Raw genomic sequence first — 27,531 nt, forward strand, 5'->3', positions numbered from 1 at the left:
TTGACACTGGAGTTCAGTCAATTTGGCAAGTTTGCAAAAAATAAATCATATTATCGTCCATCACACGGGTGATGAAATGCAGTTGAAATTGCAAGGTCTCATTTATTTATTTGTTACATAAATTCCTGGTCTGATCCACTCCTCTCGCACGACAATTAATAATACTCACTCAATCATAAGCCTACATAACAACGCAGGCTTTTGGCATTTTGTTAAGATAAGTGTAATTAATGATAACACACAAGTACGTTATCCATCAATCAACAACTACACAACTATTCGATAACACGAACTAAAAACCATCAATATTTATAAATTCCACGTTTCGTAACACTGTTACATATGCGTTACTTAATTGGCAATATCGACTCCCTCATCCGTCGAGGACGTGTTTGGTGAAGGGGATGAAGATAAGTGGTGGAGCTTATCATGCATCGTGGTCGTGTCATTATTAATACAATTTGTTACTATTTTATCCTCCCCAACGTCAACAGTAGTGGGGTCATCACCGCCCCCATTTTTTCCACTCGACGCCGTCGTGGTGGTGGTGGTGACGCCATCTTGATTCGTGTCGAATTGCACGGTAGTCACAATTCTTCCGGGCGTAGTCGTCGTGCCAGGGTCGTTTTTCGCCCCTATTTTATAACCACCACGTCGACCACCACCCATTTTGTTGTTGAAGACCATTCTTCCCATGGGAAATTGGAGTTGAAGCTCTGTCCTGGATTTGATCGTGGTCGAAGAAGTTGCACTCATCTCTGCTGCGCCAGAATTTTCATGACGTTGTGACGACGAATCTGTACTGCTCGCTATTTTAAGCTTTGTCTCCGGCTCGTTATTACCGTTTCCGTGTATCAGTTTTCGGGAAGAGGGATTAAATTTCTTTGCAGAATTTTGTAGATTCTGATAAGCCAGCAATTCATACGCGGAGCGGGGACGCCATGGCGGATATTTATTGTGGGGATGCGGTCTTACAGTGACAGCGGGTCGTGGGATGGGAGGTGGGAGGCTGGAAATGATGGAGGATGCAATTCGTGGGGCCGATCTGCTCCGGGGGGGCATGATTTTGGCAGCGTTATTTTTACCCAAAGTTTGACCACCACCACCCCCACTGATCGACGCGTATATGGCAGACACGCTCGGAGAGGGGGAATCAATCCGAGGAAGGGAAGATCGTCGCATCATCTGTTCTTTGGCGAAATTGTCGAAAGACTGTCCTGTCGGAGGGGGTCCGGCGTGGTGGTGGTGGTGCTGAGACGGTGATGATGAGTACATGCTTATCGGTCTTTCTCGTTGATAACTCCCATACCCAAGGCTGGACGAGGTCCGGCTTTGAGTAGGTTGATGATGACCTGTAGTGTTATTCCGCAGGTGAGGATTGGGACAAGGCTGCTGCTGTTGATGACCATTGTTGAATTGGAGGACATCGTAAAATGGCGAATCGTTCAAAATACTGCGACGACTCCGTCGTCCAGATGAAGAGGACGGGAGCGAGTTCCATTTCGACATGGGGACCTGAGGACGTCGAAAATAGGACGATGACGTCGCCAACATGATCTCATCTTCGAGGATGTCTTCGTAAGAACGATTCTTCAAGTCGGTCGTCGTGCCCGGTCTGGTTGACGAGGAGAGTTGTTTTCTGGGGGGAAGTTGCGCATAAATTTTGGGGGATCGTTGCAACTGTTCGAGTGACACGGTGGTTTGCTGGGTGGGAGGAAGTACGGAGGGAGTTTCGGGGGAGGATGAGGGAGGTTGTTTTTTGGCTGCGTTATTTTTCCCAGGGTTCGATTTAATTGGATTATTTGAACATTTTTTCTGCGTTGAACGGCGAAAAGAGAAAAGTCGGCGGAAGAAGGATTGTTCTAAAGGAAAAACAATATTAGAAATTTTTGAAAATTACATGAATTACGTAATAATTTTGCGCTTACTTTTTGATTTTGCATCGTCTCCTCTGTTTTTGTCCGTCTCGCTGGGATGATTACTAGTGGGTGAGGTCGTCACGGGTAATTTTGCTGACGCTGTTGTCGTGTCATTCATTGCATCGAAATAAGGTCGACTATTTGGTTCAGGAACGAGAAGCGATCTCGTCTTGGACAATCGGAACGACAAACTTCTCGCTCCCATGGTTGGTGTTAGAATCTGTAATTAGTGATTTTTTAAAATGTTTTAAATTTTATGATAAGTTGCATCTACTAACGTCAAGATCCCGTTGGCGGATAACTCTTAACGAATTGTGTCGCTTGAGGGGAAGGACGCGTTGTTCATTTTCAAGTAGAAGATCATCTCTTGAATCATTACCACCACCGGAAGAGTAGGAGTGTTGCGATATTTTATCTAAAATTTTGAAATAATGTTGAAGTTTGTGTAATTTTAAAATAAGGTTGAAATTTGTACAATTTTGAAATAAGGTTTAAATTGTACAATTTTGAAATAAAATTGAAATCTGTAGAATTTCAAATTAACGTTAAAATTTGTACAATTTTGAAATTAACGTTAAAATTTGTACAATTTTGAAATAAAGTTGAACTTTTAACAAATTTTGAAATAAAACTGAAATCTGTAGAATTTCGAATTAATGTTAGAATTTGTACAATTTTGAAATGAGGGTTAAATTTGTACAATTTCGAAATATACGTGAAATTTTGTTCAATTTTTGAAGTTGTCTCGTGCTACATACCGACATCGTAATACGACGCTGTTAACGCATCCAACGGTGGAACGTTACTATTGTAGCCGATGATTTGCTGTTGGGGTTGCGATTGGCCGTCCCCTCCGGCACTCATGTAGCGAAAAGTGTCCGGGCTGACGATAAAGTAGCCGTGCGAAGTCTGGTAGATTTTTCTGTCCCGGATCAATCTTTCCAAAGTGGTGTAAACCAGTTCCCTCGGGGGGAGGGACATGAGGGGGAAGGCGTTCGCGAGGGCGAGAAGGATCGAATCCACGAAGGCTTCTTGGCCTTGGAGGAAAGATAAGCGATTGGGTTATCATTATGGATTTATTATTTGAAGATGAGGATATTTAGGGGCAGCTTTTCATGATCTTTGATTTTTAATTTTACGTTGTTCGTAAAACAGTTTTCAAAATTTTAAAATCATTTGTTGTAATGGGAGAAATGTGAATCTTACAAAAAAGTTAACATTTTTGTGACATGTGTTTCTTAAATTTTATAAAATGTCAGGTTTTAAATATTTTTGCGACAAAATTTGCATGATTTATATGCATATGCAAATTTTTAGCCTGTGTGATCTTCTATAAATAATGCCTAATTACCTGACGAAGTTAGCTCCAATATTGCCCAACACAGGGAATCTGACAATGGTGCAAATTGACCCTGTGACACTGGCTCAGCAATAATTTCTTCAACTTCGCCTACAGAAAATCGTCGTAAAAACCCATAAAATGATTTATCAATGTTTTCATCTCATTTGCATACACATATTACTTCTTACCAATAAACTCGATCCGATACCCGGGCGGATTTCTTAGCATTTTTCTCCCCCAGGCCGTCCTGATGACAGATAAGCGTTGCGGATGTAGACCATCGGGACCACCTCCGCCCACTAAAATGGTCGAGGGTAACAACCACCCTTTATACTCCAAGGAACGGATGGCGTCACACAACGTGGCGTTCCAGTAACATTTCAAGTTGGCTTCTTTAAAGCTCTGCGAAACACGTGAAAAAAATTGCGAATTTGCGTAAAATTTCGAATTTACGTAAAATTGAGAATGTACGTAAAATTGAGAATGTACATAAACTTGCGAATGTACGTAAAATTGCGAATTTACGTAAAATTGCGAATGTATGTAAAATTGCGAATTTACGTAAAATTGAGAACTTACGTAAAATTGAGAATGTACATAAAATTGCCAATTTACGTAAAATTGTATGACTCGAATACTTATAGTGTCAACATAGTATAAAGATGCCTTTGCGCCAATGTTATGGCTTAACTATGGCGCAAGTTAGCTAACAAGTGAGGTACCCGACCACCTATTTTATTGATTGATTGGTTTGATTTGGATTTTACGAACAAAAAAATCTAATAGATCCCTCGCAAAAAATAATAATGAGCCAATTTGTAAAGTCTGTGATCATTTTTCACTTTGAAACTACTTCATGCTCGTCATGATGATTATTTATTTAGTTGAATAAAAATCGAGCCAGAAATTGATCGCATCTTCTCAACCTCAAGCTTGGATAAATAATTGAGCAATTTAAGAAAGGTGTCGTCGTGACTGATGGCTGAATCTTTGATGAGCTTGATGTTGCGATTGAAAGGAAAATGTCCTCATTTTTGCGCAGTTTTATTATTTTAAAATGGTCAAGATTCAATTTAAGTAAGTAGTTTAAAAAAAGTTTAGGTTTGGCGACTAATGGGCGACTCTCATCTCATCTGCGTAAATATGCAAATTTCACTTTCTCCTATTATGTTTTCTTTAGTACCTTGTACAACTGAACGCCCTGCACTCCTGATCCGTGGTCAGGAAGGATAATATTTGATGATCCGGGGTCACCACGACTGGATAATAATGACAGGTCGGCATCCTCATCGGAAAATGGGCTTTCTATTTTAAGGAAATAATTTCGGAAATTACTAGTTTTGTTAGCTAAAAATGGTAAAATTGTTAGGATTGGTAAATTTGGTAAAATTGGTAAAATTAAGATTGGTAAAATTTTGCCGGTGTTTTGTTTTTATACTAATTTGAGGAAATTTTAGACCAAATTTTCTTCCAAAATAGAAACTTATTTAGATATGTACAAGTATTACCATTAAATACATAACTAAAAATTTGTAGGATTGGTAAATTTGGTAAAATTAAGATTGGTAAAATTATGCCGGTGTTTCGTTTCTATATTAATTTTAGGAAATTTTAGGCCAAAATTTTCTTCCAAAATAGAAACCTATTTCCAAGAATTACCATTAAACACATAACTACTTCGACTCCTTCGTCTCAGCGTGTTCCCATTTGTGCTACTCGCATGGTGATCCGACGAGCCCCCAACCACTACAAACTTTATGGCAACGCAGTCTTGCAGAAGGACCAAGTACTTCGTAAGGAGACTGCTCCCCCCACCACCCCCACCGGAAATAGTGGTCGGATGTCGTAACAGTGGTGGCGGAAGAGATTGGCAACTATTTAAGTTTTTTGGCGTCACAAGTTCCTCAAAGTTTCCCGAGGGGTGGCCCGAATCTGCGGAAGAGGTCGAATTACTGGATAACATGGTCATCGTGTTCTTTTTCGTAGTCTGGGACGATTGTCCTTGTTGACCGACAAGATGGAAAAGTGGGGGCGCAGGCACAGTGGCATTACAGTTTGTACTACTCCTTATTCCGATGTCACCTAAGGGGTAAATAAGTGACAAGTCCACATTTTAGCAAAAATAAACGAAATGTAGCAATAGGGTGAAACCAGTAATTTCCCCCAAAAATATGCGACCACACCCCCTGAACTCGAGGGGGTGGTCCGATTGACCCCAAAAAGTTTATAGGATCCTCCCCTTGAGGTCATAATCAAACCCGATTTCGATTATCTCGATCCGTCATCCTGCTGACGGACAGACGGACGGACAAAGTCTTCCCATAAAGCAGCCGAAGCTACTTAATAATGCCCATTTCTTGATAACAATAAATTAAATAAATTCAGTAAATTTCTTCACCTGAACTTGGAGCTTGAAGTTGAGACGAAGGTTTATTTCTTCTCCGCCCCTGGGATTTGGTGGCGGTGGCAGTGTCATCATCTCGGCCTTGATTAATGAAGAGTGGCCCCATTCTCATGACGATGATGAAGTTAAAAAGCTGTCGGCTTTTTTTGACAGGGTTGAATTTGAATGTGTAATGATTTTTGTTTCCTTTTTACTCCTACTTTCTTAAACGTTGTCGAGGAGGAAGAAGAGGCAGTGGCGTCGACGACGTCATTGTAATGGTTTGATCTCAATTTCAGTGTCACCTCAATCCCGATAATGACTTCGTGGGGAGATTTATTATACTCCGGTTGTGTGAAAGGTACAAGGTTGAGAAGGTTTAATTGTTGATTTTTTACTCTCCGCCCGTCTTCTGTAAAATAGACAATGTTTTGCAGGGTTAAAAAATGTATGAAAAATTCGCAATTTTGCGAAAAAGGACTCAATTATTTTTTGTGGGTTGGACGAGATGCTTGCAAATGCATTTATTTAAACTGTCGAGTAAAGTATGATCATTAAGATTGGGTGATTATAGTTAAAAGTCGTATTAAGTAATGGATACGTGGTCTGGTCATTTTCCTCCTTGAGAGGAAAACAAGGTGTGCAATAACAATGAACATTATGAGAAGAGAAAAATAAAATATGACGGCCTTGGTCCAGCATTTTTCGCTATTCGCGAAGTGCAAATTTTTCATATTCTTGAATAATATATGGCATCTTAAGTATAAGTGTGACCACATAATAGCATAGTGATAGATACTGGACGGGTAATAATTTTGCGGTGAGTGAGTTTTTAAACTTGAGTGACTTTGAGAGTGGTGGTTATGTAAAAGTTAAAATTGGGCACGAATTAAAAATAGGTTAGGATAGTGTTAAGTGTACAGTGGCCGCGGAAGGGTGGGGAGAGAGGGACAATGTACTCACGGTTATTCGATGTCCCCATCATCTCCCCACCTTATATTTATAAACCCCTCCATCCCCCATCCTACAATGTTAATGTCCCCAGATGTCCCCACGGCTTCCGCGGCCACTGCATTTGCGTGAGCGTAATAAATAGTTTAGAATCCAGCAGTAAATAAATATTTCAAGAAATCTTTTAGAGAAATATTTCTTATTTTTTGGAAAGAATTGCTGAATTGTTTTCCGGCATGAGTTTGATAAGTTCAGCATGTTATTTAGGAGGCCAAAAAAGTATGTACATGCTTAAAATCCAGCCGTTACCGTGTTGTATTATTATTGCGTAAGGATAAATTACGATACTTAACTAAACCACACAAACCAAAAAAGTCCCCTTTCATCCTGACAAGGTTATCCTAATTGGAGAGATTAGTTGAAATAAATGGTGCTAAATTGCTCTTGCGTCCATTTCTCAACCTTTTATGTCCGTCGTAATAATAATACTAATTTTACGCGGCTGGTTCACGTCATATTTTACTGCAAATTTTACGATATTCTCGAAAATTATGTCGAGACCTAAATTTTAAATCTATGTTTGTTACTCAGTTTTCGTGTATTTTCGAAATTTGGCTAAGATTTTGAAAACACTTGAAATTTTTTTCTAATGCAAAACAACACAATATGGGATGACAAGGACAAATAACTTGGTGTCATCTTCTCCACCATAAAAATTAATTGCTTTCCAAAACAATTAATAATAGCTGCCCATCGCAGTTTAAGTACTATGCAAAAGAGTTTCTTTAAATGTAATCAGGATTTCTAGAGAAAAAAAAATCCGTATGGTTTTCCATTGTGATTGAAATTTCACCATTGTTGATGATACATGTAGAGATGTGTAATATATCCAAAACCGGTAATTAATCGTGAACATTGGTTTTAAATGTAGGTTGTATTTTAAATTCAACAAGCAATTAGTGGATGAGAGGAATTAATCACAATCAGTCAAGATTTGCATATTATTTAAGTAGGTAGGTAGCAGTAGGCACCTGGGTTATTATTATTATTGGATATGAATTTTTAAAAGGTTTGCAATTTTCGTTTATATATCGATAATTTGCTAATTGGCACGTTTTTTCTTACGAATTTATTGATGTTGTAAACAAGTCAAACAGTGATATTTTGAGAGATTGTAAAGCAATTTAGTTTAGAGTGAAAACTTGTATAAATTATTTTAAATCAAGTTTTTCTCGTAATTGGTACACTTAGGGAATTTATCAATGAATTGGTGAACTACATGTGAAATGAAATAAAATTATCACATGAAGTTCGTACCTACATCACCGGAATTTAAAAATGTGTAAGTTTTAAGTGCATAATTTTCATGTAAATTTTTTGCTTTCCAAGTGTTTTTAAACAATTTACCACTTCCTAATTGGTTAATTTAATACCGAGTAAAGCCAGATTTAAGATTTCAAAAATACAGAAACTTTGGAAGTTGAATCCTCTATAAAACCTAACAAGGTTTTTAAAATATTATTTTTCTGATAATATAATTTCTGATTATAAAATCATGCAAATTAATTTGCAAATTTTTTTTTCATTTATATAAAAACGTGTGTAAATTTTTATCGATCTCGTTCACTTTCCATTTTGCTTTAGAACAAGCCTATTGTTTTTCTTAGGTGAAGCATATATGTAGTAATGTTGACCAGGTAAAAAAAATGCTAAATTATCGGTGAAGCCGTCCATACTCCATGATTTGTTGTAACAAATGCACTAATTTTTTTTTAGATTTTTCAAATAGAATTTTTAATTGGACATAGATTTTTTTTTAAATTTTTGTATCGAGGCAAATGGTCAAAGATCATATTATTTGCTGGATTATTTTCCTAAAATTATAAACCGTGAGATGAACACTGATTTAGCATATTATTTTAGTACACGAAGATAACAGCATGTCTTCTTTAAGATAAGTCCCACTTAAGTTTTTCTTTAAGAATTAGTTTAGTTTTTTAAGGTGATGATGATTCCTTATTTAGTGTTAATGGTCTTGCTGTGGTGTTGGTGTGGTGTAAATTTGGCATGGGAAGAAAATAATAATTTGACATAATTTTAATGCTATCATCATTAGAAAATTTAGAAAATTAAAAGAAAACTTTGTTTTAGATGCATTTTGAAGAAATATATCAATCTCAACTTTACTAAAATATGTTAAGTAAATCTTGACGATTGGGGAAAATGAAGCATTTAACTGAAAATTTGCAACCCCAATTTAACAGTTGTCGTACAAATGTAGGGAATTATTTAAAGTGCAAAAAAATGACCACACACACCCGACTAAAAACTAAATTAGGCCACACAACTCAGGACATGAATACCTACATAAATATGTACCTAGCTACATAGTTGTCAAAGGTGTAAAACTACAGGTAAACCAATGATGTGGGAAATTTAAGCAAAAAATGTTAAAATTACGCAAAACTGGTAAAATCACACAAAATTTGGTGGTACTGGGAGAGATGTATGTACACACATAACTCCGATTGCGTTTAATTTTAATATAATTTAATTTTTCTAGTTTATTTAGATAACTTAAAAAGTTGGTAATAATTTTTGTACATTTTACTAAATTCGTGAAAACTCCACCGTGTGAAAACTTCTGATAAAAAATCCGAAAATCTACAAAATTGCTCGTTTACAATCAAAATCGAAATAAATTTCCCGCATCCGCAATCTTATCAAACCCTATCTGGAACATATGTCACCAATTTTGTCACCAATTTTTACCAAACACTGCCGTTATTTCGTCATAAAATTTTTCGCACCATTATCGTCTTCTTCCTCCCATGAGAAAAAAATACCTTCTTTAAAGCATAATAGCTACTTGGCTCGGTTTACTTACACGTCAATAAAAATTGTAAATTACGCACCGAGTCAGATTTACAGGTAAAAGAAATGGGATTATTTTACTTTGTAGTGTCATGTGCTCAATTCCGTAATAACGGATACACAATAGTTTTCATTTCATTAATCCGCAATCTCAATTTGATCACAGATTTCTTTCACCAACTGTCAAACCTCCAATTTGAACAGGATTAAAAACAGTGGCCGCGGAAGCTGTGGGGACATCTGGGGACGTTAGCATTGTAGGATAGGGGACGGAGGGGTTTATATAACATGGGAAGATGATGCGGACATCGAATAATCGTGGGGACATTGTCCCTCTGTACCCACCCTTCCGCGGCCACTGATTAAAAGAAACATTGCAAAGAGAAGGATAAATTTTGAGATTACAGATTAGCGAAAGAAAGAAAAAAGATGACCAAGAATAAAATGGTTTGTTTGAGAATAGATCGGCTTATCTTACCATTTTTTTGCGAGTAAGTAGATAAGCATTTATCATGGCCTCCTCCTTTACAGAAAATATGTACGTAGCACTAGTAAGAAATTGTAGTAATTTTAAAGGTATCAATTTTATTTGTTAAGCTAATTCTCACCCAAAAGTTCGACGTACGTAAATAAGTGAAGTTCACACTCTAACCAAACCACGATTTATGAATGTATATGATGACATGAGATGATTAGTGGTTTGGTTTTGGTTGGATTATGAGCGTGAGATTTTTATGAAATAACCTATTTATTACGTAGAATGGTACATATATTTACAAATGAGGAGGAATCCGCTATTTATTTATAACGAGGAACGTATGAATCATCCGTATGAAAGTTCGTGTGTGCAAAACGTGTCAATAATTTTGTGGCAGTGCGATGCCCTTGATTTTGATAACTTAAAAATTGAGAGAGTAGACAGTCGATGGACTGGATTTGGTTGGCGAAATTATTTTTGCACGTATGCAAATGTATAGAGGATTTGGCCAACTTTCATAAAATTTTATAAATTTAGCCCGTCTTGACATTTTTAATTGCACGGTGGACTTCTAAATTGAAGTAGGTATGCAAATTAAGTCGTCTCAGACAATTTTAAAAAAATCTCGGGACAGCAAGTTCGCATAGCCCGAGCCACAATTTAGATTAAACGTGTGTAAAATTTACTAAAATTTCATCTCGATCGGATAAGTTTATCAAGCCAGACAGACATACACGTACAACGCATTGGTTCCATAAGCCTTTATTCTAGCTAAAACTGCTCTATTTTTTCTAAATCTCGTTTCTTTCTTAATAATTCTGCACGTCAAAATTTTATGAAATGAATTGAACGGGATGAGTATGCAAACATGACACAAATCAAAATCAAGTTACTCTTTTGTTTGACAAGTTTCAACTCGAGAGAGTCAATCATCGTCTAGTCGGCCGCTCATAAATATTTTGTATGAAACGAAACGCATGACAAAACTTAACTAAATAAGTAACAAATGTCAAGTTGAATGTTGTACAAATATTTTATTTTTATTGATCGATAAACTTTTTCAGTTTATGAATTACTCGTCTTGAAAGTGGCGTTTTTTTCATGATTTTGTTTACAGGAAAGATCTGCACACACAAAAGAGCAGTGGCCGCGGAAGCTGTGGGGACATCTGGGGACATTAACATTGTAGGATGGGGGAGGGACGGGTTTATATAAGATGGCGAGATGATGGGGACATCGAATAACCGTGGGGACATTGCCCCTCTGACCCCTCCCTTCCGCGGCCACTGACAAAGATAATGAGAAAATTGGAGCTAGTTTGTTTTTGTGGTTTAGGTTTGGTTAACTGTAACAGATGCATAAAAAAGCGACGTCGATTGGGCTGTAGGCTAGTCAGTCAGCTCGTATTATTAATTATTTTCGAGATGTGATTAAGCATGACAAATTCACTCTTGTCAAGAGATGACATGACCTAAGGAAATTCGGGTACTTTTTCAAATATTGGAATTAGAAAAGTAGAGTAGATTTGTGTAATTTTAAGAAAAAATTCAACCAAATCTTTGTTCGAAGTTCGTTGAATTCGATCTAATATGATTTGTATTTACTAATTTTTATATGAAAATATTTATAAGCGCTTAAATTATACAAATTGGAAAAACAATCAAACATAAAGTTATTTATTCTTTAGTAGAATTTATTGATAATTTTGAATAGTTTTCAAACTAATATTTTCGTGAAAAAAATGAAAATAAAAAGCATAAACTAAATAGTTTAATTATTAGTACAAACATAAATCTGCTGGTTAATTAAACGAATATTTTTGTCCATCATTAAAAAAAGCTTTTTTAAATCATTAAATAAACATTAGTTTGACGTTACTCGTTTAAAAAGCATACGGATCAAAGTTCTAACAGAAATGTTTCGTTGATTGATAAACTGTAAAATGTCATTTAAAAATCACTTTTTCAAAATTATGAAATATAAGCAAAAACATTCCCTAATTTCCAAAAAATGATTCTAAAGTTGATAGTTACATTTCATAATTTCACAAAAAAACTCATTTTTAAGTGCAGACGAGTACCATTTCATAATTTTAACCCATTTCGAATGTACAAAAGAAAACAGTGGTGCACAATCAGAGACGTCACTCACATAATTGAATTGTACATCGAAATCCACAATAAAGCTGTTTCAAAGTATAAACAGAGAGCGGCGAGAATGAAATAAATGTCTTATTTTCATTCCGTGTCATCATCCCATAAGAACTCAACCCTTTCCTTCCTGCTTGAATGCGTAAAAGAAGAAATAATGATGTTGTTTTGTGGTGAAGGATTCCTATTCATTTTAATCTCGATTACGAAAATAGTTGGCTCACGCACAATGAAATTGAAACTGCTTCCTTCCTCCTGGAGAGAGATGCATTCACGGATTTGCATATTATGTTACGTCCGTACGTGACTTAACGCTATTTTTTGGCAGCTTATCGACTTTTTCGCGTCCAGAAGTATTCCATTCTTAAATAAGAATGGAAATGGAATGGAATGCGCGAGAGGAAAAAATGAAGATGTGAATGGAGTAGATTTTTTTTGACAAGGGTCCAAAATTTTTAGATTTTGAAGAAAAAAAGAAGAAAATGTATCAATAGTAATTTTTTTGAAAATTTTATGTAAAAATTTTCTAGAATTTGGAGTTCGGAAATTTACTATTTTTTGACAAGTGTCCAAAATTTTTAGATTTTTAAGAAACACAGAAGAAAATGAGGGTAAAGAGGTGTCAGAAGCAATTTTTTAAAATTTTATGTACCAATTTTTCTAGAATATCTATTTAGGAAATTTACTATGTAATTTATTTCATAAAAAGACGCCACTACTTAAAAGTGAACACAAAAAATGCATGAAAAAGCTTGTACCTCTTTTCCCATTAGTAAAGAGTTGACACGTTTATTGCATAAAAATTTAGTATCGGTATGCAAAAGATTTCTTCCTGGATGTTTTTTTTACGGAGTGTAAAACTGTATTAGTTTTGTTTTAAATCTGATAATCCTTGAACACATATTTTTTGCGAATAAAGAATCTGCTATATATTTTGAATTGTTTTATTTCGCATAAATTAACTAACGGCGTTAATATCCATCAAAATTTTAAGAAATTGTTTAAACATTGAATATTTTGGTCAGAATGTTATCGCGGAATTTAAAATTAGATTGTATAACTTTATAAATTTCATTAGTTTTTGTTTCTCATCTTGGAAAAAAGTAAAATAATTTTTGGCACACAAATGTATAATCTGTTATAGATTTTGGATTGTATATTTTCCAAAAATTAAATAGAGGCCTTTGTATCTTTCAAAATTTGAAGAAAATGTTAAAAGTTGTTTTGAAATTTAAAATTTTATTTTTTAATTTTTCTAAAAAAAACTACCCACCTGATCATGTCGTATGCTTATTTCATGTGTAAACAAAGCAATAAAAACTGAATCATTAAACTAACCGATCACGTTTGGCTTTTACTTTTACTATGCAGACTTTTAGAATCGAATCCTTAAAAAACTCGGGACATTAGCATTCATTTATTTACAAGGATTCATTGAACTCGAATTAAACAACGGTTCGCGACAATCAATTGACTAGGATAATAATGATTTCATTAGGAATTTGTAAATAAAATGTGGTCTGGTCAGGATTAACCGGCTTTTCTTCTTGCCGGGATAAGAAGGTTTGATTTTTGAAAAAAACGAGTGGGCAACAAAGTTGTTTGCGACAAAGATGTTGTTGTTAATTATGAAATTGTCATGTTCACAGTTTCAGTTCCCGACTGGACTAACTTGAAAGAGTATGAAACCAGTGGGCGCGGAAGCCGTGGGGACATCTGGGGACATTAACATTGTAGGATGGGGGGAGGGAGGGGTTTATATAACATGGGCAAATGATAGGGACATCGAACAACCGTGGGGACATTGTCACTCTGTCCACACGCTTCCGCAGCCACTGATTGAAACGGTAAGAAAGTTTGTGAAAAAATGCAGAAATACGAGCCAAGTAAATTTTATGAGAACTTTAACCAAATAAAGTTTAATCAATGATAAATCAATTCCAGTTAGTTATTAACCCCATCTGTAAATTTATTTAATCAAAGAACTCAAAAAAATGAAGAGATCGACGCCATTAAATAACTAAATAAAAATGTTTAATGGTCAAAAAATTGGATAAGATTTCTGTGGCTTTTGAATTTTCACGAATTTAGAAAAATATTTCTAAAGTACTTAAAATCGTTCGTGTTTCTCTAAATTTGTCGCAAGAACAATTACTTAGGGAAAAAAATCTACTAAATGAGGGTAACTCACCAATTATATTAACTAGATTGGACGAGTTTTATTTATTTTGTTGTACACGCAATTTATTGATTAACAGCCAATAACAGGTAACTTTCTTTACCTCAATATTGACCTTTTCTCTCATAAAATGGTAAAAAAATCCAAGTAATTCATGATCAATTGTATGTAAATATTTTTGAGACAACAGAAACGAAGAAAAGTAAATAACAATCTAAAGATCGTGTCGCAATAAAATTAATTGGTTGTCAAATCGAATCAAAATACATATTTTAAAAGTGCGTGTGAAACATGGCAAATTATGAGATTTATCGTTACGAATTACGATTCTGTTTCAACAATCGAGATCAAGTGAAAGAAGGAGAAATCGAAATTGGTATCGTGATACAAACCAAACCAGTAATTAATCGTGATGACATTAATTATATTCTGTATGCCAGGCTACAATTGGTCACATGAGGATACAGACCAGAGATTAATTATGTTGGATAAAATGTCCCAGAAAAATTAGGCAAAGTTGAGAATGACCAGTTTTAAAGGAATTTTGTAAAATTTTAAATTTTTGATAAATGACAATTCTTATAGAATCTTGAGAAAGAAACTTTAGACTCGAATTTTTAGATAAATTATGAAATGTGGGGTCAAAATTTTGAAATTTTGACGACAAAAATTATCCAATTTCAATTCGAATTTCTCTAAAACTTGACAAAATCTGTACTTGTTTTATTACGACGCATCTCAAATCTGACGTATTTTTGCTTAATATTATCCGCACAGCCTTATTAGTCTCTTGGGAAAATTGATTTCCTAGAAACTCGCTTTCATTTCCATATTTTAAAGGATTCTAACAAACTATTGTTTTCCTTTGAGGAGGTAAAAATGACCGCTTAAGTGGACACAACCATATCTGGTTTTGTCGGTAAATACGTATGGTTTATTGTTTTGAATAATTGATTGCATGAATATTTTTATGGATGGCTTTAATATATACTTATTAAAAATATTGCAAATACGTAGTAAATAACCCACACTTGCGTTTTGCATAAGTAAATAAATCTCTAGTTTTTTTCACATTTGCAAAAATTACGAAAAGTTTAAATATAGAGGATCACCTAAAATTACAGCTATTAAGGAAATGTTCCACCCAATATTGTTACTAAATAAATCCGTCTCGTAATAAATAATTGGAGTGGATTGACCACACAGACCAGACATGGTTAACTGCCAAAAATTGTGGTTTGTAAAAAAAAAATTATAAAAATCTCACAACTAGAAATAAGTTTGAGTTTGACCAGATTACGTGAAATACATAAGTCACATGTTAGATAATTTGAGTTATTTAAACTTTAAATTGTTTTTACACACTGCTGTAATACCTTTGCTAACTCTTTAATTTTTAGGATTATTTTCATAAATTATTATCGACGTGAATAGTTATCGAATTGAATTGAAGAATTGTTAACTTGCAAGATTTTTATATATTTACTCCCCAAAAATTCTTAACTGAAATTCATAACTACAAAATAATGCTTTTTTTTATTTAATGATTAATTAAATAGCATTTTCTTTTGATTAAATATAATTTTTCCCAGGTTGAATTAATTGTTTTTTTGTCATCAATGTAAAAATAAATAGGCTTGAGACTTAAAAAATTTAGAAGATATCACCGAATAAATCGCAGAAAAAAGAGCTAAGGAAAATAGACACGTTTTAATATGACAAGATTTATGATCGGATTATGATAATGATCATTTCTTCTACTTATCATTGCACACTTATCTAAATGACTAGCAAGTTCCCAGTCGTATTATCATTATGCTTAATATTATTAATAGTATCAAAATTGCATGAGACGTGCGAATTTCCTTCCACCTCGTTTGTAAACTAGACAATTTTCATAAATACACGCACAATTACCTAATGAGGCTAAGGCTCCGATTTAAATTCCACCTCAATAAATAAAACCCCAATTAAGACTTAACGACTAATGAAGAGATCATCATTAAAACTGCAACCTTGTCAAATCAACGTAACAATTTCGTTTTATTCTCTTGATTTGACGTGACCAATCAAAATCGCACAATAGCCGGAATGGAGACCCAGTTTAAGATATCCTTTACAAATTAAGTAGCTCAATAATCAAAGAAGTGGCAAATTTACACCGTTCACAATAATACGAGTGTCACAAGTAATAAATAAGTAACAGCGTCATTCATAATGCTAAATAATAAACCGTTGTGAACGAAAAGTAACAATGGAGTGAAACCAAATGAGATGTCGCCTTGCGCAATTAACGTCCAAAAACCGTCAAAACATAAAAATTTCGACATTTTCGACCTTTGACCTCGTCGATCAGGTCATCTTTGGTCGAAACTATCCATTTTTGCAATACCCGCCTCAAACTAGGTTTGAAAGGGTCGAAACCGACAAAAAATAAAAATTTCGACATTTTCGACCTCGTCGACACGGTCACCAGGTCATCTTTGGTCGAAATGACATCGATTTCTTCAATTCCCGCCTTAAACTGCTTGTAAAACAATCGAAACTAAAAATCCGACATTTGTTACCGTATAACTGTGACCTTTTGACCTACAATACTCATCTTCGAGCTTAATTTCTTCAAAAAATTAGAAACATATTGGTGAAGACCGCATGTCGAAATGTTCTAAAATTATCATCGACATGGAGAGACAGACAGACAGACAAGGTTTCCTATAAAAGGGTTTCCCCCTACAATACATCCTTAATAAGGGAGCTCGTTAACTAACTCATCCTTCGCTGGTGGTGGCGTGGCGATGATGAGGAGGAAAGTCAAGCCGTATTTGAAGACGTGTCACCCAAGCCTATTCAGCTTTCGAAGACGCATTCATTTAATGTCGCCATGCAATGCATTCGGACTTATTCTTCTATTTAACAGAGAAGAATTGATGACCAAAAGTGACAGTAACATAGATAGAAAATAAATGGTGGTGACCATCTTTTTTACCGACCAGCTTTCACAAGGGGCCATCCACATGCATGAATAATAACAGAGTGACAATTGGTAATCAAAGAAATGGCGATGATTACTTAGGTTGCTTTATTAAGAAGTTTGTAGTAACAGGTTCATAAGTGTTTTTTATTTATGATAGATAACTCAAAATAGTGTGAGAGGAAGGCTTTACAGACTGAATTTCAAATAAAAACTTTAATTTTTTCCAAAAATTTCAGGAATATTAGTCCAAAAAATAGTGGTCATTAATATGTCATAAGTTTTTGAGTGTGAAGAAATGAAGTAAAAGGAACATTAGACTTTCAAATTTTGTGATTAGTAATATTCTCAGGAATTGATTGACTTTTGAGTCATTTTTAATTTTCCAGGTAGTTTGAATAATATTTTTAAAAGCAGGTTCTGTTTAATGATGGGAGTAATTGTGCATTTTTTTGCAAAATATACAAATTATAATAATTTTATTTTTTTATTTTAAGTATTAATGGGATGGAGGGTACAAATTTTCTCGATTAGTGAATTCATGTAATTTATGAAGGTGCCTAGGTATTGATTGATTTTAAAGGGTTTGCAAATTTTTACATTTTCAATTTGCAGATTCAGTTTAATGATGTGCAAAACTTGGATAAATAACATAATTTTCGAAAAGCGTAAATCATAGGGTAGAAAATCGGTGAAAAAATGTTAACAAAAAAACTTTTAAGTTTCTTCTACAAACCCGTACTTTTTTTTACAGTAATTTGAAACCACTCGGAGTCATCGTAAAGAAAACACGTAAAAAAATTAGCCAACATCCTCCGGCTACTTTTAAAAAACTCGGCTTACTTGTCAACCACTTAACTAGACGCTAGTCCAAATATTGGCCAATATTCTTCTCTTAACAAGCCTACTCTACCCGTCACGGTAATAATACTTTACATTTATTAAGTAAGTGGGAAGACCTTCCTTATATTCATTGTCTGTCTGTCTGTCCGTCCGTCTGAATATATTCTGAATAAGGCCATGTGCTTTTCACCATTTGACAACACATCCGAGAGCTAGATGTAAGTTTTTTAACGCTGCGACGAGATCCTGACAGGGTGAAAAAAAGGTCACAAAAATACGAAATACGTCGTGCAACCTATCATTTTGAAGATATTTCAGGATGGAATTTAGCCAAACCAAAAGATTCTGAATTTTAAGGTCACAGTGAGGTCATAGAATGGTCAAAATGTGCTTAGGACATGCAACTTGCAAAAACCTTGTCTTCATGTCTGTATTGATATTTGCAAATATTTTGCAAATATCAATTAAATTTTGCAATCAAAGCTCTGGGACATAATAGTGCAATGAGATTGACATACCATAACATAAATATGATCCGACTTGGTTCACAAATACTTTTGCAAATTTTTGCGACCTTTCGCCGCGGTCATAAAAAATTCGTGACATTCTAAAAACAACACATGGCATACGGAGCATCAAAATAAAGCTATTTCAAAGAACCCTCTTTGGAAACGTACTTTAGTCAATTATTCAACAACGGATTATTACATATGTATTCGGTTTCACCACTTTTTTATACCCCGTTTTTTACCAGAGGTTATTATTTTAAGCGTTTGTTCACGAAGACGGAATAACAAACAAGAAGACGTCGATGATGAGCATACAGTGGGATCATTATTCACTTCATGGCTTTATTTATTTACGAGACAGGTCGGTCCGTAGTACATCGTCACATTAGGACACGAAACGGTAGTGTAACGGTAAACGTGGGGGTACAGGTGTTACTTTATTTGTATTCAGTGGCCGCGGAAGCCGTGGGGACATCTGGGGACATTAACATTGTAGGATGGGGAGCGAGGGGTTTGTATAACATGGGCAGATGATGGGGACATCGAACAACCGTGGGGACATTGCCCCTCTGTCCACACTCTTCCGCGGCCACTGTCATAGTTTGGGGGCAGTGTCAAGACTTGCTTTGTGTCTAATTAGCGATGTCGATGGGAGCAGAAGAAAAAACCTGTCCGGGTGGAGTGCACTGATTGGAAGGGTAATTAAATTAAGATCAATTGGAAGGTGAGATGCATACGTAAACTTTTGAACTAGTGAATAATTTTAACTTTGCAATTTGTTTTGATAAGTTGAACTTGTGAAATTCGGGCGGATTCGAAAATTTGAAGATGATGAGATGATTCGATATGGGAAAGTTTTTTCGTTAATTATTTTGTAAAAACAATTTACTAAATGTAAATCGCACTTATACAAAAAATATGTATTTAAAATATGTATACATATTTTAATATTATTTAAATAAATTAAAAAGTTGCTTATTATATACAAATAAAATAAGTTTAAAGTTTGTATAAATAAAATCCAATTAATCCAATTAAAAAGTTGCTAAAATTATACCTAAGTTTAATTGGATTTTATTTATTTACAAAATTCCCAAATTGGCGTTAAACTTTGTGATTTCTTGAATTACATATGACTATGGTTCAAATCCATACAATATTCTCAAAAAATTTAAAATATTTCAAAACAAGAGACAATTTTGTCAACGAAAATTAAATTCTTAATAGTAAAAAAAATTAATGCCATCCTAGCAGCAGAAAATAATTATTAATTCTACCACGTATGCACACAAATGTAAATATGCACCGATAACACAAATTGCTAATTCCATCCTGCCAAATAACACAATTCACACATGTACACACATGTGTAAATCTCCCGATCTTATCTGACCCCACGAGATACTTGTCAATTTCACATGCATGAAATTATTCCGTACTCACTTTCATACATGAATTCTCATTTAGAGATTAGAATCAGTGGTGATATGTGCACATACAGTGGCCGCGGAAGCTTGAGGGGACAGAGGGACAATGTCCCCACGGTTATTTGATGTCCCCATCATCTCCCCATCTTATATAAACTCCTCCCTCCCCCCATCCTACAATGTTAATGTCCCCACATGTCCCCACAGCTTCCGCGGCCACTGTGCAACGTGTGCAACGAGAGCAGGTAGTATAGTTAGTTAGTTAATTAGCTTCATGTGCGTTCCCTAAATAGTTTGTGCTAATAATAAAAACCAAGTGAAAATTTCTATCGTCACAAATATGCATGCACTTCAAGAAGAGCAAATCTATTTGAAAAATGTGTTCGTTCGTTCGTACAGCGTTATTAAAATTTGAGGAGCAGTTTGCATAATAATTTGTGATTATATTACATTCACGTGGACTGGTGTAGTAGCAACAAAAAACGGGAATAATGTGTTATTTGCATTCCAAAGTCAGTCAGTAAAAGCACGCACACTTAAGACTCGAACTTTTTTTTACAGTTTTCATGATCTCTCGCTCGACTAGTGATACGAAAATACATCACAAACTGAGTAAGACGACTATGTTGCATGTGATGCTGGACAAAAAATGGATTTGCATGCACTGAATGTGAGTGTAATTGCATCTTCCGCATCTCATCCTCCACCTCCACCTCGACTTAAAGAAGAAGAAGACAAAAAAAGAAGTTCTTCTTAAGAGGACGGAACGGAACGGATTGGAAAAAATGAAGATGAAGATCGTCATCGTGACGATGATGATGATGATTTGACACACGTGTCCAATTTTGGGGTGAAGAAGAAGAGTGTTACAGTTTAATGGTGAGAGGGTACAAATAATTATAATGGGTGTTTTTTATTTGCAGAGGATATAACGCCGAATGGGAGATTTTTGGGTAAATTATGAGCTAAAACCATGTATATAGATTTGATAGATTTTGGATGGAAATTTTTGAGAAATTTTGGAAAATTTGAAAACTATGATTTTGTATTTTTCATAGGAGGATACAGTTTAACGGTGAGGGTACAAATAATAATGGGTGTTTTTTTATTTGCAGAGGATATAACGCCGAATATGGGATTTTTGGGTAAATTATGACCCAAAAACATAAAGATTTGATTTCATCTTGTTCAAAAATGTTGTGAAATTTTGGAAAACTTGAAAAATATGATTTTATATTTTCATGGGAAAACTCAGACTCCTAGTTTAAATAACTCGTAAGAATGGCGTAATAAAGTTTCATTTAAACTTTATTACAAGTATTAGATAATTGAAATTATATTTAAATTTTAAGCTGGAAAAATAATTGTACTTATTTTGTTTTTTCTTGTAGTGGATAACGCCGAATATGAGATTTTTGGGTAAATTATGATCTAAAAACATATAAAGATATGTCAGGTTTTTGGTCAAAAATGTTGGCAAATTTTGGAAAATTTGAAAACTACTATTTTCTATTTTTAATGGGAGGACTTGGGACTTCTCAGTTTAAAGTGCTCGTAGCTGTGGCGTAACAATGTGTCATTTAAACTTGATTACAACTCTTAATTGAAATTCTGCTTAAATTTTAAGTCTGAAAAATTATACTTATTTGATTAAATTGAAGTCAACAATTTGATTACATTTCAAATCGCAGACGAGTTAAGACAAAATATTTTAAATGTAATTAATTAATTTTAAGTTTAATTCAATCATACTCAAATATGACCTATCATATTTTTCGATAGCATATGCACAGGTCTGAAAATTGATTATCGCCCTTAAACTTACTCAAGAATATGAATTAGCCTAAATTATTATTTTCTTTACTGATAAAAAAATGATCAGCTTATATAATCCAATTTAACTGGATATCTGACTTTCAATTCTTTTCCATAGCTTTTTTCTCTACTTGCATATCCTTCACGGCTGAGATTTAATCACGCGTCGAGAATGAAACTCGTGAATGCAAATATGAATTTGGAACATAAATAAAGGAAAACTTATAAAATTTTCTAATTTTATGAATCCTATAAAAAATAATTGAAATAAAAATTAAAAAAGTTTACCTCTCAAGTTTCACCGTTGCTTATAAAATATTTATATCCAATTCCAGGAATATTCTCAAATTAAAAAATAAACTTTTCCAATTTCACACCGTTTATTACACAAACAAAAAATTGTAAAATTTCACTCCTCAAAAATTCATAACAATTAAACCGAAACTGATCAAATCATATCAGAAAAAAGTTGGCAAGTATAGCGAAGAAACACAAAAGATTTCCAATCAGCACCAATTTCCAACCACGTCTAATCCGTGTACATCGGTCTCGTCAATGTAAAACTGCACCACGACGAATTTCCTCCATCCATGCACTTTAGGAAAGTAGAGTCGCTTTACTTACTACACAAATTTTGCTTGTGGATGTTGTCGACGTGCAGATTTAAAAGGTACTGACGCCGCAGGATCAAGTCGAGAGAATCTGTATCTTCTTTTCCTTTCCTCGTTTGGCTACTTTTTTGTGGAGGATAATACAGACGTGCAGGGGCCGCGGAAGGTGTGGGGACATCTGGGGACGTTAACATTGTAGGATGGGGGAGGGAGGGGTTTATATAAGATGGGGAGATGATGCGGACATCGAACACATTGTTCCTCTGTGTCCACACCCTTCCGCGGCTAATGGCTACAATATAAACCTACACCCAGTGGCCGCGGAAGCTGTGGCGACATCTGGGGACATTGCCATTGTAGGATAGGGGAGGGAGGGGTTTATATAACATGGGGACATCAAATAACCGTGGGGAAATTGTCCCTCTGTCCCCACACCCTTCCGCGGCCACTGCAGACGTATCGTATGTATGGTACAGTTGGTTGGCTTGATTTTACAGACACATCAATGCAATTCTATCCTCTACAAAGTCTTACATGGAGATGAACCCTCTGCACAAAGTGAGGAAGTCTTTTTAAGCAGCAACTAATCATGCAAGTATAAAAGTTTGGCCGAATTTTGTGATAAAATCGAACCATTTAATGTGTAATTTGCCCGATTTTATCTTCCCCAGACTTTCGCACAAATGCATTAAAAATGTGCGGATTATGTACATCTTTGTAGACTTGACTCGACTCGAAACATGACAAATCAACAACTTGTAAATAATTTAACGAGTCTTTCTTACTTACCTTTACCGAGCAAATAATCATTTATCATGTAAAAGACGATATTTAAAACCGGCTCTCGCCAAAAAAAAAATACATAATTGGCGAAAAATAATAGCAAGAAAAGAAAATCCATTCATGTTCACACACCGCTGACAAGTTTTAGTTTAACTGAACTGAAATTGCAAGGAGACAGATATTTTTTGCAAGTATGTTTGGGAATGAATTGATTTCGAATTCACAGTAGCATAGGCCGATGGTGATGATGATGACCAGTGGCCGCGGAAGGGTGTGGACAGAGGGAGAATGTCCCCATGGTTGTTCGATGTCCGCATCATCTGCCCATCTTATATAAACCCCTCCCTCCCCCATCCTGCAATGTTAATGTCCCCAAATGTCCCCACACCCTTCCGCGGACACTGAAGATGACAATGGTTGTTGTTGGTGGACTGCAGGAGGAGAGGACAAGTTGAATGTGAATGTAGGTACCAACCGGTAAATAATTGTTGTGATTTGGTCAAGATTTAAATTTTGCGTGCCTACTTTCCTCTTAGTGTTGATAAGGCGTGAAATCAAATGAAATGAAAAGTAGTCCCTTCAATGGCAATGGGGGGAGGTGGTTTTTACTTATGCTTACTGTGCAATTAAATAATCACGAGATCACAAGTTTGGATTGTAATGGCGACGGACTTGAATTCGATTTTGGGAATCGAATGGAAAGTTTTTTGTCTGTCTGTGGGTTTGATTTTGATTTCCTTGAAAATTAAGAAAGAAAAGGTGTCGTCGTTTTGAGAAAGGGTGAAAGCAAATTGGGAAATATGGATTTTTGTGAAATATTTGCAAGTCGATGGTGATTTATTTGGAGATTTATGTAAATAATAAAGATTTACCAGATGAAACAGTGAGTGACAGAAATATGTAGTTCGTTTTGAGAATAAATAAATTTTTAAAAACACGTTAATTTCGAAGAATTAAAGGTTTAGTTTTTTTCGAAAAAAATAGATTTTGAATTATAATAAATCATTTCTTATAAATGACTGGAGGAGAAAAATTGCACATGAATTGTATGAAGTTGACGTCGTTTTAAGTTACTTAAAGAAAAATATATAAGTATAAAAATACTATTAGATAATCGTTTCCTATCACAAAAATTTTGCAATAAAGCTAAAAATTAAGATTTTATTTACAAAATTAATTTTAAAGAATTAACTCGATAATTCAAATTAACGGAATAAGTACATGTAATTCATCCCGTTCATTTAAACCATTTGAAGTTTTTACTAATCTCAAAACATTACAACAGGTTCTCAATCTTTGTCGACAATTGAACTCATCGTTATACAAAAGTTGAATTCACCACAGTACAACTTGTTACTAAACCTCTCTGGCTGCACCCATGACAAGTTTACAGCTCGATTTTAATGAAATTATGCGTTCAATCTTATAAAAAAACTGACTCAATGAATGACTGAAAACCAGTCAAAATCTAGATAAATTACAAACGTATCAAAGAAAAAACATTGTAACAAATCTGCCAAATTTCCGGGAGGGTTTTCGCAATTTGAAGTCCTGTTGCGCAATAAATACTGATTTCTGCTAATGAGCAAAATTTGTAGTGAGTCGTAAACATGTGCAAATATGTCGATCTGATTGCAAATTCTGAGTGACATATAAACAGTGGCCGTGGGGACATCGGGGGACGTTAACATTGAAGGATAGGGGAGGGAGGGGTTTATATAAGATGGGGAGATGATGGGGACATCGAACAACCGTGGGGACATTGTCCACACCCTTCCGCGGCCCCTGAACACGAATGACACTTGACTAACCAACTGATTACTATTCTCAGCATCTCGCATAATATCGCGTCAATCAAAGTGTCCACATGTCGATCGATCGTTTTTTATCGCTCTTCCCCCAAAAAAAGACACACATGATAATTACATTACAAACTATCTATTTCTTGATGTAATTTCCTTCCTGTCATCGAGTCTACATTTAAATTTTTGACATTTTTTATGCGCATTCTAGATTTTTTGATTCGATTGTAAATATGTATTCGTTCGTTCGTCCACTTTCTAAAATAGTTGCCTGGTCTGGTTAATCATTATTTATTGTTGTGTTATTATTATGATGCCTTTTTATTACCACACCGCACCGTCAATGGTAAATATTTCGAAGTTGTCGTTAACTAAGGAGGGGAAATAAGCATGTATTTAATAATTAAATAGCGTGGATACGCAGGTAGCAGTGGCCGCGGAAGCGTGTGGACAATGTCCCCATGGTTGTTTGATGTCCGCATCATCTGCCCATCTTATATAAACCCCTCCCTCCCCCATCCTGCAATGGCAATGTCCCCAGATGTCCACATGGCTTCCGCGGCCACTGTACGCGATGCAAGTGTCGTTCTGTGAAGAGGTTGTGGTGACGATTATCTACGTATTAAGTAGAGACGTAAGATTTCGAATTTCTAAAATTTTCCGTACCCACCACAATTTTTAATTTAATTACAAGAACTGTATAAGAAAATCATCGTAATAATGGTCAGGGTTTGATTTTCATAATTTTGGTTGATTTTTTATAGTGTCAAATGTACTTATATATTTTGTTTATGTGTGATGATGCGCAGATAAGTAGATGGGTGACCAAAAGGGTAATTTTTGGTGGCCGTGGTAGATACAGACCAAATGACGGAAAAGAAGATGTAATTACTATAATTATCTGTGGTGGTGGTGGGAGATGGTACGAATGGGTGACTGCTGATAAGCTATGACCTACAGAGAAAATAGGCATCTTGAGGAAATGCTGTGTTAATTTTATAGCGTGGTGAAGGGAAGATTGACATATGACGGAAAATTGGTTGGTGGGTGGTCAAGAATTTTGGAAAATTTTTTAAAGTTTAAAATTGTCTATTTTTAAAAATTTTGAAATTCGTTTTAATTTTCAGTATAAAAAGTAACTAATAATTTGATTTTTTTCTACGAAAATGGGTCAGAAAAGTAACATTTAAGAATTTTTTCTGGCGTAAAGTGTCCAATTTTTGAGTAAAAGATAACTTGAAACAATTTTTAAGTTAAAAAAAAAAATAATTTTCTCACTCAATAGAATCAAATATACGGTCGAAAACTAAAAATTTTATTTACCCCAAAAGTACCTAGGTACTGTAGCAAGCCGACAAATTTGGCATAAATTTGCGTACGTAACGAAACGAAACGAAACGAAACGACCAATATTATATATTAACGAGCGATAAAAATTGGTCTGAAATTCTCTTTAAGCCGTCATTATTATTATTACGGTTTAATTTACGAATTCAAATTATTTTGCATACTTACATGGGTGGAAAGAAATAGATAAAATAGCGAACGGTCTCTTTTTCAGGTTGTTGAGGCAGTAAAATGAAATCCTGTGATGACTTTGGCCTAGTAATTTTCATACAAGATTACATATGTACATCTTATCGGAGAGGAAGACAACTAGTGGTGATCTTCTGAAGAAAATGCAAATCTGGATGTTCTCGATTTTGAAGAAAAAATTATTTGTTTTTAGTCCCAGTCAGGAACTAAAAATTGAAATAGGTCTAAAAAAAAGCTGAAATTTTGCATAAAAAGAAAAATTGATAGACAATAACGTTGCCCCTTTTGTAATTTTATATGAAGTTTGACTAAATTTTGGTCGGAATTCAATCAACGATACATCAATTTCAGTTATTCACGAGATCGACGCCATTAAATTAAATGTAAAATGTTAATAGTAATAAAAATAGTTAAGATTCGTGATCTTCTATGAACTAAGGATAAGTAAGAAGATTTATAAATAAATATCGAAATATTGTGTCGCAATAAAATTTATTGTTTGTCAAATCGAATCAAAATACGTAGTGTAAAATTTTTATGTGGCAAATTATGATATTTATTTATTTTTACCGAATTACGATTCCGTCTCAACAATCGAGAAAGGGTGATGAGCCAGACTGGTTTTCGAAATTAGAAATATTAGGCTTAAATGGTTTCCAGCTTAAACTATTCATGCTACTCGTACGATTCGATTCAATTTACTTATCTGTGTAATGAATTTGTACGTAACTTTTCCAGAAAAATATTTATGATCGTTTAAATCATACAATTGGCTTGATTTTGACAATGAATTACAAATTGGCGTGAATTTGGTAATTTGCGTTTTGTGGTGGCGTAAATTGTACAGATTCAAAGGTGAGAAAAGAAGAAGGATAAAATCTTGGTCGGCTTATCTTATCGGCGTGTCTCATCTTACCACATCAGTCAGCCTTGCTCTTCATTATCATCATTGTAATTA

At 34.7% G+C, this 27,531-nt stretch overlaps 1 protein-coding gene and 1 long non-coding RNA gene across 2 annotated transcripts; one reads left to right on the plus strand and one right to left on the minus strand.

Annotated features, from left to right (window-relative positions):
- Positions 1 to 82: 82 nt before the first annotated feature.
- LOC110845281 lies at positions 83 to 22,518 on the minus strand. The gene is made up of 10 exons (XM_022091676.2): positions 22,130 to 22,518; positions 5,660 to 6,056; positions 4,921 to 5,343; positions 4,445 to 4,566; positions 3,450 to 3,663; positions 3,271 to 3,369; positions 2,678 to 2,956; positions 2,198 to 2,334; positions 1,929 to 2,139; positions 83 to 1,862 (listed from the first exon to the last, which is right to left on the minus strand). Exons 2-10 carry the CDS (start codon positions 5,775 to 5,777, stop codon positions 352 to 354), a joined length of 3,114 nt encoding a protein of 1,037 aa, XP_021947368.2. The 5' UTR covers positions 5,778 to 6,056; positions 22,130 to 22,518; the 3' UTR covers positions 83 to 351.
- On the plus strand, positions 20,340 to 21,922 carry LOC118434682. The gene is made up of 3 exons (XR_004834183.1): positions 20,340 to 20,876; positions 20,950 to 20,979; positions 21,142 to 21,922. It is a non-coding gene; the product is annotated as an uncharacterized LOC118434682 (long non-coding RNA).
- Positions 22,519 to 27,531: the final 5,013 nt, after the last annotated feature.

This window comes from Folsomia candida, unplaced genomic scaffold, assembly GCF_002217175.1.
Source record: "Folsomia candida strain VU population unplaced genomic scaffold, ASM221717v1 Fcan01_Sc002, whole genome shotgun sequence".
NCBI lineage: Eukaryota > Metazoa > Arthropoda > Collembola > Entomobryomorpha > Isotomidae > Folsomia > Folsomia candida.